The following is a 15,311-nucleotide window of genomic DNA, read 5'->3' on the forward strand; positions in this document are numbered from 1 at the left end:
AGTAGCCTATTTTTAGACCTATACTTAGCCACATGCTAGATAGGTGACGAGTATCACGGTCGATTTAGTTATAGTTAGGGTAGATGTTAATCGGGCCTTTCTTCCCAAACACATTACAGTAGCAAGTGTGAGGCCCGTTCTACAAAAACGTATCGCTGCAACGGGCAGACAGAGACCAGCCGCGATATGACCGATACGAGCACCAGCATTGTCACATACCACGATGTATAAAGTTTCGCAACCCGTGACAGTCCTGCCTTATGGGTGAGTGCTGTGGTCACAGTACGACCCCCTACCACTCGCGTTTACAAATAAACACAATATCTTTAAAATATCACAAATTCTACACTCTGTAAGACCAATCTTTATTCTCAAACTTTTTTTTCTAAGACGTGAACTATATATCGCATCACCAATGACACTCACCTTCCTTACACCTCTTAGCAACTCTGCTTCCAGCATTGATCATTGATATCTCACTCTTTCATTTTATCATCATTTCTCCTTAGTTATTACTGGTAGACAATGCAACAGCAATAAGCACAAAAGCAATTAAGTCCTCCACCCACACGCTATTGCAATGAGACTCCTGACACACCTCTGGCTCTCATCACAACATGTGTACAAGGAATGTCAGGGTTACCAACAGTTCACCTGTAAAGAACTATGAGACAAGATAATAAAACATCACATCTGTCTATTACCAATCATATAATTACAAAAGGAATGTTTAAATCAAAGTCTGTAAAAATTCAAAATGTAGCTTAACATATCTTACTACTACTTTTTTAGGACCACCATTGGGATTAACACTTTAAATGCAAGTCTACATATCCAATCTGGAATAAATACCATAATAATTTCATGTTCGTGAAAATATGGATGTTCAACAATAATAACTCAATCAAAACTATCAACGTTCAACAGCAAGTATATTAATAAATCAAGTAACAAAATATGCCATAAACAAAATTAAAACAAAGTTTAGAAAACAGTATTGGCCAAATTTTAAAATAATCACTTGTAAACATACTATATGCTAGAGATATTGCCCATGCTCATTAATAATAATTTTATCATAAACTAGTTCTGATATTACTCTGTATTGACAGCAGCATAAACTTACAACATGACTAATTCAAACTCTGAAAACACAAGCTCTATCTACTCACAATAACTTCTGAAGCCACTCCTTGCTTTTAGATGAGGATCTACTTAGGTTGCTTGCCAGTAAATTACGCTTCTTTGCCAACAGAACTATCAGCCACAACATCTTGTCCAATTATCACCTTAACATCCTCATTTTGCGCATGAATTTAGTCCAAAGCGTTTTACCCTCGTTAACAAGAGCCAGTTTTGGCATAAATTAAAATGTCTTTTTAAACAGTCCAGCTGGATGTGTACAACTACAACAACAATTCCCAGTAAACACAGATCACAGAATAAATGTAAAAAGATAACGAAAGCTGCAACTATAGTACACTAAAGCGTTTATTTCTTCCTTTTCGCTTGCAAATACATAAAAAATTACAAGCTACAATTAAACACAATGGTAGGATCCTTTAAGTAACTGTGTTAGGATAAAAAAAAAAAAGTCAGTCTCATCTTATCCGTAGCAGCTTTAAGAGTTTAGCAGCATTGAATTTCCTGTCATTATCACAGCTTATCTTATACTATGACAACAATTCCAGACCAGGATTCACAAAGCAATTTTATTAAACTTGATTTACTGACATTACAGTATTACTATTTTGTTGAATAAAATTTCACTAAAACCTAGTTTCCATACAATAAGAAGTTGACTAAGATACATTTAAATACTGTTTGCAAGTCAACATCCCAAATCCACATACCTCAATTACAAGCAGTTCATTTTTCTGTTGGTGGGTCTTTCCCACCTTCAAACTTTGCAAACTCTGGGTCTGGATAAATGTCAAAGTCGATGGTCATCATAACTAAGGTCTGTGAGATTACGTAAAGCTTGCACACCATCCATATGAAAGCCATAAGACCACAGAAAGGGCCTGGTGCGATCTAATTCCTTGGTCTACGGGCAATTCAGGCGTCAGACACTTCATGTGCTAAGAATCGTCTTCTGATTTCTTACATGTCTGCAGAAAAAAAAATTACAAGTATTAGAAGATTTATCTATGTGTATGTATTATTTCTCTGCATGAATAATTTCTCATCTTCATAAACTGTCTTCATTTAATCTGAAAATAAAAACAGAATAAAAAAATGCCTTACATTTTCGTACGGTGTATTCATATACAAATGATCATACGAGGGACTGTACTCTGTCCAGATGCTTCCCAATGACACCTATTACAATACCACCACTGTAGAAAAAAAACCCCATGAATATCATCGGATTAGCAATCAGTTCGTCAAGATCTTCGAATGTGACCATAAACTGGTTACATGCCACAGGCCATGATTATAAATGACAATAACAATCCAACAATGGCAGTTTCCCTCGTTCAAAACAAATACTTTTACGCCACAAAAAATTACTTGCTGACTCGTCTCCCTAAATAGTTGCATAAATCAGTTCCCAAGAGCTTCTCAGATCGCCAGATACTGTAGTTCTTTCCTCTACCACAGTATACAACACATACACTCAGCTCTATAGAAGATATATATGCCATAAGTTGTGTACAGTCTATAAAACTTGCATGCAGATGGATGACCAAATGCCAGGAAAAGTTAAATGTATTTCTAGAGAATCCAGTTACAAGCCAACAACTGTTGAAGTTCTGTTCGGCCAGCATCAAATGATTGCTGCTTCCTCTCAATCAGTCCAGTTGGTGATTCAAGCTCTACCCAACTGGCTGGATTGTTCTTACCCTGCATAGTCATATCTTTATCATTTGAAATCTTGCTACCTCTTTTTCCAACTGCTTAGCTGTCATTCAACATGTCATTTAGAAAATAAAATTAAGAAACATAAGAAATGAAAATGGAAATTAATATAATAATATGATACAATCTCATATCTAAAACCTACTTGCCCCCATCTCAATTCATGACAAATCTTATTCACTGATCATTGTTAACCTTAAATTACACAACCAACCTGCGAATGGATTCTTTGTGGTCAACCCCTGAAATCGTAGGGTTGGCACATATGTGAAAGTTACAAAGTTAGGGCCCTGGACCTCTGCTTTATCAACGGTCATACTAATAGGATGCTTGGTATTCGGCGGGGCTGAACTGTTGGTAGTGATGCAGGTAAGATTGCTTTCGCCGATGCTGAAATATAAAATCATAGATATAATGTTACCAATGATATGCAGAAACAAAGTTCTAGCACTTAGTAAAAGCCATAAAATAGTAAGACAGAATGAAGACTTGCTGGGAAAACAGTGAGCCCACCAGCTTATCCACAAAAATCAGACTATCCCTATTGTATGCAGTCTAAGCAGACAGTTTGATGAATGCATTTGTGTCTAGTTTACAGGGATTTGTGCATTTGTCTAGTTTACAGTTAACTGTCACACACATTCTCTTCCAGACTGAGACAGCTCACACCAAATATGTGGCCTTGCCAGGAGTAGGATAAAAACTATATAACTACAAACATAGATGAAAAAACAGCTCAACCTGTGTGCAGGAGATAAACTTCACCGAGTAATCTCACGGCAGGGCATACCACCAATGTTGACAGTGATGGAGGTTCCTGCATCCATATGGTGTCCTATAATGGTGACAGATGTTCCTCCATCCATGGGTCCTATTGCAGGAGTTATGCCTGTGATTTTGGGTTCCTGGGCAAAAAGTTATTTGTCAATAACTGTAGCTGATCAAAAAACAGCAAACCTAGTATTGCTGCTGTCACCATCAGTAACTGGAGTTACTTTTTTAAAAAAAACCAAGAGAAAAACATTTGTCCATGTTAAAAAATGTAGTATTGAAGGCATGAACTTTTGCCACAAATTCTGTCTTAAGTCACTATTTTTTTATGAGATTTGGGAGGTAAATATACAGAAGAGCTAACTTTTCATAAAATACTGAAACATTATTACACAAAATACCACAGAACATAGCACATAATGAGTTATTACTTACAACATAGCGAAACATATCTTGGGACACTCCACGATGAGTATTGTTGACAGTAACTCGTACATAGCCAGCTTGAGACTTAATTGCAGCAGCCCCTGTCTCACATAAGATGCTGAAAAAATACATTAAATTAAATTATTCTTTTCTGAATTTTTTTCTCCTAATGACTAGGTAAAATGATAACAACCCCCTATGGTCACCAGACTTCAGTTACTGTGCTACAAAACAGTGGAACTATCTTCCCTTCTATATCCACCATCTACCCACAATCAAATCCTTTAAACATGCATTAAATGTTCCATGAGCATTACTTCCTACACTATGTCAATATATCCATGTATAATCCTCATGACAGTGTTGTTGCGTTTCATTGCGTGATTCTGATGAGAAGGGGTGTACTGAGAGCTTTCCTAGTCATTAAGACTAACAAGCAGTGCTCAATTAAACCTTTAAAAATAATTTATAAAATAAAATCTAACATTAACTTGACACAAAGAAAAAAATAAAACATAGTTCTGTGTAGTTACTGAAAAAAGAAATTAGTGTTCAGTGCAATGGCTTCTTACAGGAAAGGTGCAGTGAACTGAAGTACTGAGCAGGCAACACCATCAATGTCTACTTCCACTTCCTTGTCTGACTTGCCAAGGTTGTTGCCCTTGATGGTCAGAATGGTGCCTCCTAGGTGTGGACCAGAATGAGGGGAAATCTACACGATCACACACACAAACATAAATACATGAGTACCAATTTACTTTGAAAGTTCTTTATGAACAATCTAAAACAGAGATATAAAGATATTTTTATTAATAAGAAAACTGAAGTGTGCAAATGCTTGTGTGTGTAAGCAAGTATTTCAGACTTTGAGATCACTGATATTAACATAATTTTTTCACCTCATTGACAAGGTCTTGGACCAATCCTTCTTAGACCTAAATTTGAATGTGCTATATGCTGTTCTACATAAGAAAGGAAAGGCTTGCTACCAGTCCAGGTAAAGTTCTACTACTGAACTAACAGAAGGGTATAAAAGGATTATATGTTTTTTGCAATATCATCTAGAGGTGGGTGAATGAGAATCATGACTATGTGCAGATCATGTGGTGAAAATTTCTGTTCATTTTAGGAATATATCTGCTCTTTAGTGACTTGTAACATGTTAATTATTAGTTAATAATGAAAAATGTCATCATTAGTTTTACAATGAAGTGAGATGTCTCATTAAGGTTGAGTGTGAACTAAACTGTTTAATGCCCAAGTGTATATTTGACATCTGTGTTTCACCCCCTTTCCTCAGCCCTCGACTGGAATTTTCACACTATGTTTGGTTTGTGTTACAAATAATTTTTCAACATAGATGACCATTAAATACTATTTAAAAAAAATGTTCTTCATGGTTTAGTGATGACACTTATACACTGTCTTCCAGAGAAAGCCTAAATAGCCATTCCATGTAAAATGCACACTTGTGAGCACAAAATATGTACAAAACCATTCATAGAAAGCTTGGCTTATTTAAAAAAGTAAACTTACACTAGTGATAGTAGGATTTGGGCAGACCCCTGAGCGTGGAAGCCAGTTATCAATATTGTGACAGAAATCAGCTGTAGAGCAGTGACTTTTATCACACCAGCCACACTGATACTTGGGATCCACTGTGAAGCACTGACCACAGTTGCTAGCCATGGACGAGCACTTATACATGACAACTGTTCAGAAAAAAAACAAGAAAAAGTATCAGCTGAGGCCAACTGCTATGAGCACACATAGAAAGTTGTACAAATGAAAATTCTATTAAACTTGAATTTAAAAAAGCATCCAATTACTCAAATGACACCACCACCAGTGTTTTATTCTGCTTTACAGTTAATATCAGCATATAGCTTCTATGTCCTACTACATGCTGGCAGTTGCTGAAACAGAATTTTAATAACAATGCGTTTACACACTCTGTACAGAAGGCAACTACAGCACATGCTTATCCTAACAAAGTAAAGCTGACAAACATTACAAAACACCACTCAGGTTCACCTTGCAGACTGTTGGGATTGTCAAGTGGATGGTTGCCATCCCCCCACAAAATTTTAAATGGAACATTGTGCAGACTGACATTACGGTAATAGTCAAACTGCAAAGAAAGGTATACACATAAATCATTTTTATTTTACCCCTTATTTCAGAACTAAATATGTTGTTTTTCAAACTGGGGCAGGAATTAAAAAAAAAAAAAAAAGAGAGAGAAGCAAAATACTTATTAAAATTGAAGCAAGAATCTTGTTAGGCTTTATACATTAATGGATGGCCTGTTTTCCTGAGACATATACTAGTAAACGAATGTACTACTTGAATTGTATATGTTGTGTTTATGTATGTTTATAGTATGCTATATGTGTGTATTCGATATGTTCTACATAATAAAAAAAAATCCAAACTTGGAAACAGGAAAAAATACTTATTCACATTTTTCATTAGTTGTCTGGTCTAGAAAGATATAGGATTTCTAGGAATAAGTTATACATTTATTTGATTTTGTTAGAGCCAGACTTCTATGAGAGCTAGAAATAAACTTACCTCTCCTATACAGAATTTAGACATTCACAACAAGAAAATGCTTAGATTTTAAAAAATACCAAAAAACCCCAAAACGTCAAAATGCAGGCCTAAAGTGCTGATCTTTGCACAAGGAGGAAGTAAATAATTATAATGTTGGCACAATCATGGCTTCTCGAATGGCATATAATGTTCCAGACATTTCAGAAACTTTTTTGTTTTCATTCAAGTGACCTGGGCAATTTTTAATATTTGTTTTCAGCATGTCATGTTGGACTAATTCTGTTATGTGGGGAGACAAGACTTACTGTCACATTATCACATTTGATGAGGACCTTGTCATCAGGAAAATCAGTGATGGTGGCCGTAACAGTTTTTCCTGTGTCTATGTTAAACTCACATCGTAGATTATCTTTCTGGAAATCCTATCAAATAAGTGAAAAAAAAAAATGTTAGGCATCCTGAAGTGTATGCGATATTATTTCATAAAAAATTAAATGGTGGAAATACATTAAAGAATTAAATACACTAAATAATGCAGAAGACTCTCAGAGAATAGAATACCGCAAAATACATAAAAGTACCAAAATAAATTATCAGGCTGCAGAAGTCAACAAACAATATCAAGTTTTACACATAAGGCTCCAATTAAAGTACTATTTCACCTCAAAATTCTATATTATAGTTTTAAATTTTTGTTTAGGATGAAGCCAATTTTTTAATGTTTGTGTGTATACTATTTTTAAATGTACGAAACTTCCAAATATTTTGCTCCCAGTCAAATCAACCCGCTGGTGATAAATTTAGCATTTAATTCATGTTATGAAAGAGTACATATACTGACGTAGACCTAGAATCTAAAGTTAAAAGCAGCATGCTAAAAGAATACCCTCCCTTCCTTCATGCTTGACATGTAGCAAATGTCAATATGACTGTTTTATGTTACGGTGTACTGGAAAGGGAACCACACACTAACCTAAGCATTTGCCTTAAAGATATGTTTGATACAGGGTTTAAATCTATTGTAGATATTATTTACAAGTTACTAATGTAGCTTAATTTATTCCTCACAGTAAGAAACACTACAATTTTAATATTTTATAATGTTATAAAACAAAGGACAAGTGTGTATGTAAGCCATTAAGGGAGAGACTGCTGACTTGTTTGGGTAAGTTTGTTGATAATGCTTGGTTTTGCTACTAAGCATCTTTATTTTTATATAACCCACTTTAAATGTTTCCAGTGGAAGATCCAAAGTTTACAATAACCCCCCCTCCCCCATATACACACACAGTCAAATCTCAGTATCAGAATGTACTTTGGTCAAGATAAGGATTCTGACGAGGACTATTCCCACAACGGGAGTCTTAGTATGTTCTTATAGGAATAGCTCCTACCTCATTACAGAATTCTAAATATCTACTTTACCTAAATGTACACATGTTATAAAACCTACATTTCTATCAAATAGGTTATTACTTTATAATTAACCAACAAATAAAATTTAAGTTCAGTTTATTAAAAAAAAATTCTATGCCTTTGTCTAGTCAAGCAATCATTGGACCTGTGCACTTAAAAGTGATTTATTATGCTTATTTAGATCTAATTTTTGAACCCATATTTCTTATAATGAGATCTAGTGGTTCCAGCTTCATGGTAGGGCACTATAAAGTTAAATTTCGTATAACAGGAATTTATATTCCAGGACTTGAGGTTTGACTAGACATCTTTAACTTGAGAGGTATGCCAGAAACGCTTGCCTGCATGGCAATAGCATGGACTGCAATGGGGCGCCTGGTGTTGGCAGGAACCAGTATCTGTATGTCCTGGTTGCCCAGCTCAAACCGAGGGCAGTTTTCTGGGCCAGGATGTGCTGAGGTACCAGTTTGCTGTAGAGAAAGCACATACATTTAACTCTTTTTGTTTCAATCATTAATGAAATCAATGAAAGCCTAAAGTATCTGTAATAGTTTTGGTCAGTCAGTCATCCCTTGACCAGTGAGCAGAGTTCATGTGTCACATCTGTAGAGTAGGATTGGCACTACAAGGGATTTGTACTGCTTGTACTTGGTAGTGAGAACTTATCTTATGGCTATGCTAAATCCTATCTAGCTTAGTCATTCCCGCTGTTGCCGTCGCGATCCTGATGTGGATATCTTGTGTGGAACTGTTGTCCTTGAAGAGGGTGGTTCCCAAGTACGTAAAGCTGCTTACCTCTTCGAGCTGTACCCCGTTCATATAGATCTCTGCTTTGCCACTGCCACTGATCATAACTTAGCTCTTTCATTGCTGGTCTCCATTCCTTATACATTTGAACTGTCTGTCAGTCTGTTGGTAAGGTCTTGCAGTCCATTGTGCCTGCTAAAAGATCTATGTCATCTGCACAGCGTAGGTTGCGGATCAGTCTTCCACCAATTGAGATGGAAGTATGATGGTCATGGAGCACTTGGAGTATGTTCTCCAAGAAGATATCAAACAGTACAGGTGACAAGGGACATCCTTGATGTATGCCTACCAGTCAATTCAACCATTTACCAATCTGACCAAGTCAATTCAACCACAACCCTGAGTTGATTCGGCCATCATACTATATCACTAAAATACTATTCAGTGTAATATTGCATTTGCTGCTCATTGATGGTAAACCAAATGAAATGACAGTATACAAAACAGTCATGTGATATACATATTTTTAATGACTTGGATCCGTACTCTCTCTCTCACACACACATACAAAACACAATATACTTGTCAGCCAAGAACTTATCTGAAGAAGAACTTAACTGATCTGTGGCCCTTACATCTCCCTAACCTTGTTCTACACTTTAAGCGATACATGGAAATCTCCCATAATACAAAATGTAGACTAAAGAGATGATGCATCTGCAGCCAAAAAGCACCCGAGTAATTAAAAAGGTTTTGTGTGCTAGATTTAGAGAAAAAAAATCATCTGTACATGAAAGGGGTCTCTCACTCACACTGCTAAACATGTGGACTATCACAAATTTTGATCAATAATTAATCTTGTGATATATATATATTCACCAAATTCAACAGTTTGCATACAAATTATACCTAAATTTTGTATCTGCAGATGTCCCTAAAGCAGATGGACGGGGTAATGGAACTAAATTCTTGTCTATAATCTAGTTCCTGAATCGACCAGTGTTTTTGTAGTGTTCCTTTCTTTTATCAGCATTTTCCATATCAGATGCACAGTTACCATCCCTGGAGGAATAATGGAATCAGATTATATCGTTATGCCCGTTTTCTTCTCCAGCCACTTGCAATACTTGGCTATGACATCTTGTGGTACCGAACTCCAAAGTTTCCATTCAATCTTATCAATAATGCTGCATTAGCTGTCTGGTCATTTCACACAAGTCTTTCCCTTGTGTCTTATTTTAAACACCCAAGCCAGCATAGCCAAAGAGAATAACTTTCTCCCTCTCCCATGAAACATAGCTTACAATCCATTCTGGCACATGACTACAATCCCCTCCACTGGCCCCCAGCATCAACTCTTCCCCATCAGCTCTATGTATATAAGTTGGCTGGCCACAGGGAACCTGAGATGGCTTCTGGAATTCATCAGACCCAAACACACACTCTGCTGTGGCCACCATTTGCATTCTGACAATATCTGGCCATTCCAAGCTTAGATCATTTCTAAGAAGGGGGAGCTATCTCAGTTTTACTTGAGCAGAAGTGTAACAGCACAACACTAACATGGTTGCAAAGAAAAGAAAAACATCTATGAGAGGATCCTGTGCTCCCACAATCAATAAGAATAAGGCTGTGTTAATGCATTATGTTAATGTGATCGGTGTGTACTTATAAGGCTGTATGATATTTTAGTGCAATAATAAAGATGCACGAGTCTTAGCATGACTGGTGCACAATAAAGCATTATATGTTAGCATGATTGGTGCACAATAATAAGGCTTTGGTATGTTAGTGTGATTGATATGCAATGTCATGTGCGCCTCAATGGCAATAAAATATCATGGCTAAAACTTTCCGTGAATTCAAAATTGAAAACAGGAATTATTTCATATTATTTTTACTAGCACTCAGAAATTATATCATCTTTTTCATGAATTTTGTTAATTATAACTATAAAACAAATTCATTAAGACAGTAGGACTGGAAGGCCATAACAGAGTTTATATGCAAAGCCAAAAACAACAATGTATATTGTGCTGACCTATAAGTGGTTACAGAAAAACCAAAGCACTGTAGCTGAAAACAACTGTTAACATCCAAGAAACTCCAGATATCATATGAGTTTTTAAAATAATGGGTTTCCACCAAAATGCAAAAATAAAAAAGAAAGAAACAAACTAAAAAAAAAAAAAAAAAAAAACTATGAAAAGGCAGGCAGGCAAGTGGAGAGCAGGAGATGGTGAGTGGCATAGGAATGGAGAAAGTGGGCCAATGGTGGGACTATGAGTACTACTGGTGGCTCGCAAGAAGCTGGAGAAGGGGGTGCATCATACTTACATTGGTGCCGGCAATGAGCACATCACGACGACAGAACTCCTCCGTCTGGTGTGTGCACCGGTGGTTACGGATACACCAGGTGCAGGGAAACTGACTCTTGGTACAACTGGTGCACCTGCACTCACACATACACACACAAAAATGTCAGTTCTAGACTCTGAGTTGTAGGTTTTGCCTCCAGTGTGGCTAAAGGTTAAACAGAGACAAGTTTCCATAACTGGCAAATATAATATTTTACAACCTAGGAAGATATGTCTGCATACTTAGTGACAGTATGGGCTTATGCAAACATGTCCTCAAGCAAGTGTGTTGTGTGCACATGAGCTTTTCAAATGAGTAGTAATATATGTCTATCTGCGCATGCATATTTCTAATGGGATTTCCATTTGAACCACCAAAGTAGTAGAAAAAAAATTGCTACTTTTTTAAAAAAATCTGTTTTCCAGGGAAAAAGCTATCACCATCAGAATACCATGAAATGAAGTCTGTCACATGAAATGACACCAATGGAGCTTTTTGATGGAGCAGAATTTCCATGTATGGCAATTGTCAGTTCCATGATCCATCACACACACTGCCTCTCCTCTTGTCTTCATTGTGTCACACCTGGATCTTCAGGTACCATCTAAATAATGAAATAAGGCTGGGGTGGAGCCGTCAGCTCAGGTGACACGTCCTGTTAGTGCCTGGTGATGTTTACTTTCTGATCCATCCTGAGTATTGGTGCCTAGTGATGTTTACCTCTTTCTATCAGCCATTCAGACCAGACAGACCTAAGTGTGTCACCAGCAGACAGGTCACAAATGCTCTGCAGTCCTTGTTGGAAGTCCACTAACTACACCAAAGGAAAAGGCAGCAGCCGCTGGGACTGCTGATGATATTTATCTGTTGACACTGTCTGCATCGTTTTCTAAGCCCCCAGGAGAGGAAGGTTTCACCTGCATCTGAAGGTCAGACAGCCAATTAGAATGCTGGATGTTGCTGGGAAGAGGGGGGGTGGAATGGTGGGAGACCAGTATGCCTCCTCACAACCCCTCCATGCTAGACATCAAATGGTGAGATCAGACATCCCCAGGGGCCAGACCCTGGCGGAGACCCTGGCCTGCTAGCCAACTGTCTCCATCCTCTGGGACCTGGGTTGGCCCCCATCCTTACAGACAAGCCGGTCAAGCACACTACTGAGCGCTGTCAAGCAGCACAACACCACCACCCCCCAACCCTGCCTCAGACACCAACAGCTGTACAAGGCACAATGGCCACAGACATCCACAGTCATACAGCAGGATGCCCACAGCTGTACACTTTCCACCTGTCTGATAAAAGTGTTCACTTCAATACTTGCATGACTTTCAGCCCTCACATAACAATGTATACACTTTAAGCTCTGTAACAAGCATGATGTGCACCAACATGCTTTGAAACATGGTGCCACCAATCACAGTGCAGATGAATATGCCTAGTAACAGACATGGCATAGGTTCACATGCCTAGTAAGGGACATTAATTAGTTACAAGACTTTCATGCAATGAAACACTTTCTGCAGACAACAATCATGGCATTGTCATATCTACATGGTAGACAAGCCCTGATCATTGCTTTCCTGAGGCTGGAGAAGATATGAGAGAGAGAAAGGGTGTAGGAGGACAGAGGCTGAGACAGAAAAGATAGAGAAAGGAGACAGTTTACACCTTGATATCTTTAATGTCACTGACTTCATCATTATGACATGGGGAAAGCATGATATTAAAACACAGAGGAATGAACATTTTCATTGTTTGAATCTAGTGACCATCAGGCACCAAAAGTTTAAGTATGATCATTACACGCTTATACTCTAACTGGAGGAACACTGTTCCATCTGTGAAAAATGCAGATGTGTAAGCACATATCCTGTGTAACATTATAACTGTTTAATTCTATTTTACCTTTTTTTTTTTTTATTTACATATTCTTATGCCCACAACATCCTAAAGCAATGCACAGCTGGCACAATTAGTTTCAACTTGTGACCACTGGAATTGTTTTCACCTTCATTGTAAAGGCAAACAATTGTTTCTCACTTCTAAATGAATTTGAAATGTAACACCAGTAATGACATAAAAAAAAGTAAAATACAGTAAGTATTCCAGCATCGTAAATAATTTGTTTCTTTATTAAACTGTAATTTTAATTAAAGAAATGATAGGTATCTTCAACATCAAACTGGAAACAGATGACTGAGCGTTTATTTTGTCATCTGCAACAGTTGAATCAAATGTGCTTTTGATTCTGTGTACAAGCATAGTAAATTAAGGGCATTTGGGAGGGGGGTGGATAGGGTAAACCCACACTTCTTTCTCAATTTGGTGTCCATGCTTAAAAACACAATAAAAGTATTATTATTGTAGCAGAAGCACCAAAGTGTCAGCGACTGAGAGATCAGAGGGTAGCTGTCCTCCACACTTGTTTTGATGGCATCACATGAAACAGCTCAATGAGAGAGTTGCCCCAGTACGTGGGAAAGGGGGACACACCTACCACAACACACGTCTGACAACGGCGGCACGCATGGCTGCTTTCCTCTTTGCCTGCTTCGTCATAAAAGTGATAAAATCCAACAGACTCTCCGAACGTTGAGTGTATCAGAAGGCATTGCTGTTGCACAAAACTGTACCTACTTTCGCATTTCAGTTTCCACCTACTATAGAGATCAATGTATCATTTATCAGAAGTTTAGAATGTGTGTCTTTTGCCTTTGATAACACTGGAAATCCGGACAGAGATAGTGGGAGATGGGCAGACAGGCTGACCAAAAGTTAGGTCACCATTTATGCCCCCTCTACTCTCCCTCATTTCGGTTCTTGCCTCACTACCTCCAGGGCAACTTTCATGCAACGAGATCCACTCAACCATCCACATGTCCTTATGCGGACACACGTCTAAATGTATCGGCTTACAGGCCGACAGACCGGAAGAGAGTGTTCACAGATTACCCACTATGTCGGGGAAAAGACTTTCAGTTTAGCTCTGCTGTAGTTTATTTAAGATATGCTGTAGTTACAAATTTTCAGGCTGCTCTAACTACTCTTGATAATATACATGACATTAAAATTGCGAACAGAACCTGCACCCTCTCCCCAGCGTGGAGTCCGAGGTGGGATCCAGTGGACAATGAGGACGACTGGCCAAGAGAGCAGAACTGAGAGGCACAATGAGAACAAGACGCAATCATAGCCAGTTAGCCTGGGTGGGTGGAGGTCACACAAGGGGGTGGCAATCAATACAAAGTCCAGGAGCCAGAAGCAGACATCGTGCGAAACGTCGACAACAAACTACGCTTGCATCCCCTCCCCTCCCACTCAACCACCAGTAACTCCCACCACTGCAGCCACCGCCCCGCCCGTCAGGCTCTGCTGCTTGGACTCTGCCTCACACCAGCGAAAAGAGGGGGAAGAGGGGATGACAGAAAGTCCTACGGCTAACAAGGGCTGCGAAAGAGAACAAGCGTGTAGAGAGTCAGCTGACTAGTATCTCCTTTCCACCCCGCCAGAGACGACATGACGACGCCAAGCCGATCAGACGATGTGAGAGACGACTAGATGACGCGAGAGACGACTAGATGACGTGAGGCACACAAGCCTGCGTTACACTGACGAGGGCTAAATCAACCTGGGTTAGGCTGTAGCCTACACAAGCCTGTGTTACACAGACAAGTGCCTGGCGCGGCTAAATTACACAGCAAGGGTTCGACTGATTAGTCCTCTACCCAACCGTATCGACTGTCTAACCCCTTTAAAACACTTGCCAAATACTTAAAGCGGTGCCAGAAAAAAAAATCCATTTACACTTCTTTGGCCAACCGGCTGCTAGGGTCCTAATGATCCACATACAACTTTCTGCCTGCTAGGATGCTTGTGATCTACGATTCTGCATACCCCTAACCCGTTACCCTGACCACAGCCTGGGTGCCACCAGTCACGTGGTCTGGGGAACTCGTGGAGTGAGATCACTTTCAGCCTTGAGGCGTCGCTTCTAGCAAGTATTTCAAGCTATTTCCCGCCAAGAAAAACACGGGACTAGCGACTGTAGGACCAGGAACACGCCCCACCCCTTCCTGATTAATGCTGTGCAAGAGTCGGTTGAGCGGAGCTCACGGTGAGCCAGGGACAGCAAATCACAGACAGCAAATCACAGTGGCGACAAGTGAAAACTTTTG

General features: G+C 38.7%; 1 protein-coding gene across 1 annotated transcript in view; it reads right to left on the reverse strand.

Annotated features, from left to right (window-relative positions):
* Window positions 1-2,208: 2,208 nt before the first annotated feature.
* LOC112572209 (plexin A3-like) overlaps window positions 2,209-15,311 on the reverse strand; it is an 87,606-nt gene continuing 74,503 nt past the window's right edge. The window contains exons 11-20 of the mRNA XM_025251781.1: window positions 11,116-11,230; window positions 8,373-8,501; window positions 6,921-7,037; window positions 6,094-6,190; window positions 5,596-5,771; window positions 4,632-4,771; window positions 4,069-4,177; window positions 3,628-3,767; window positions 3,077-3,252; window positions 2,209-2,213 (exon numbers count right to left, since the gene is read on the reverse strand). Coding sequence (XP_025107566.1) covers window positions 2,209-2,213; window positions 3,077-3,252; window positions 3,628-3,767; window positions 4,069-4,177; window positions 4,632-4,771; window positions 5,596-5,771; window positions 6,094-6,190; window positions 6,921-7,037; window positions 8,373-8,501; window positions 11,116-11,230 — 1,204 coding nt within the window. The remainder of the gene's footprint in view (window positions 2,214-3,076; window positions 3,253-3,627; window positions 3,768-4,068; window positions 4,178-4,631; window positions 4,772-5,595; window positions 5,772-6,093; window positions 6,191-6,920; window positions 7,038-8,372; window positions 8,502-11,115; window positions 11,231-15,311) is intronic.

Source organism: Pomacea canaliculata, linkage group LG9 (assembly GCF_003073045.1).
Source record: "Pomacea canaliculata isolate SZHN2017 linkage group LG9, ASM307304v1, whole genome shotgun sequence".
NCBI lineage: Eukaryota > Metazoa > Mollusca > Gastropoda > Architaenioglossa > Ampullariidae > Pomacea > Pomacea canaliculata.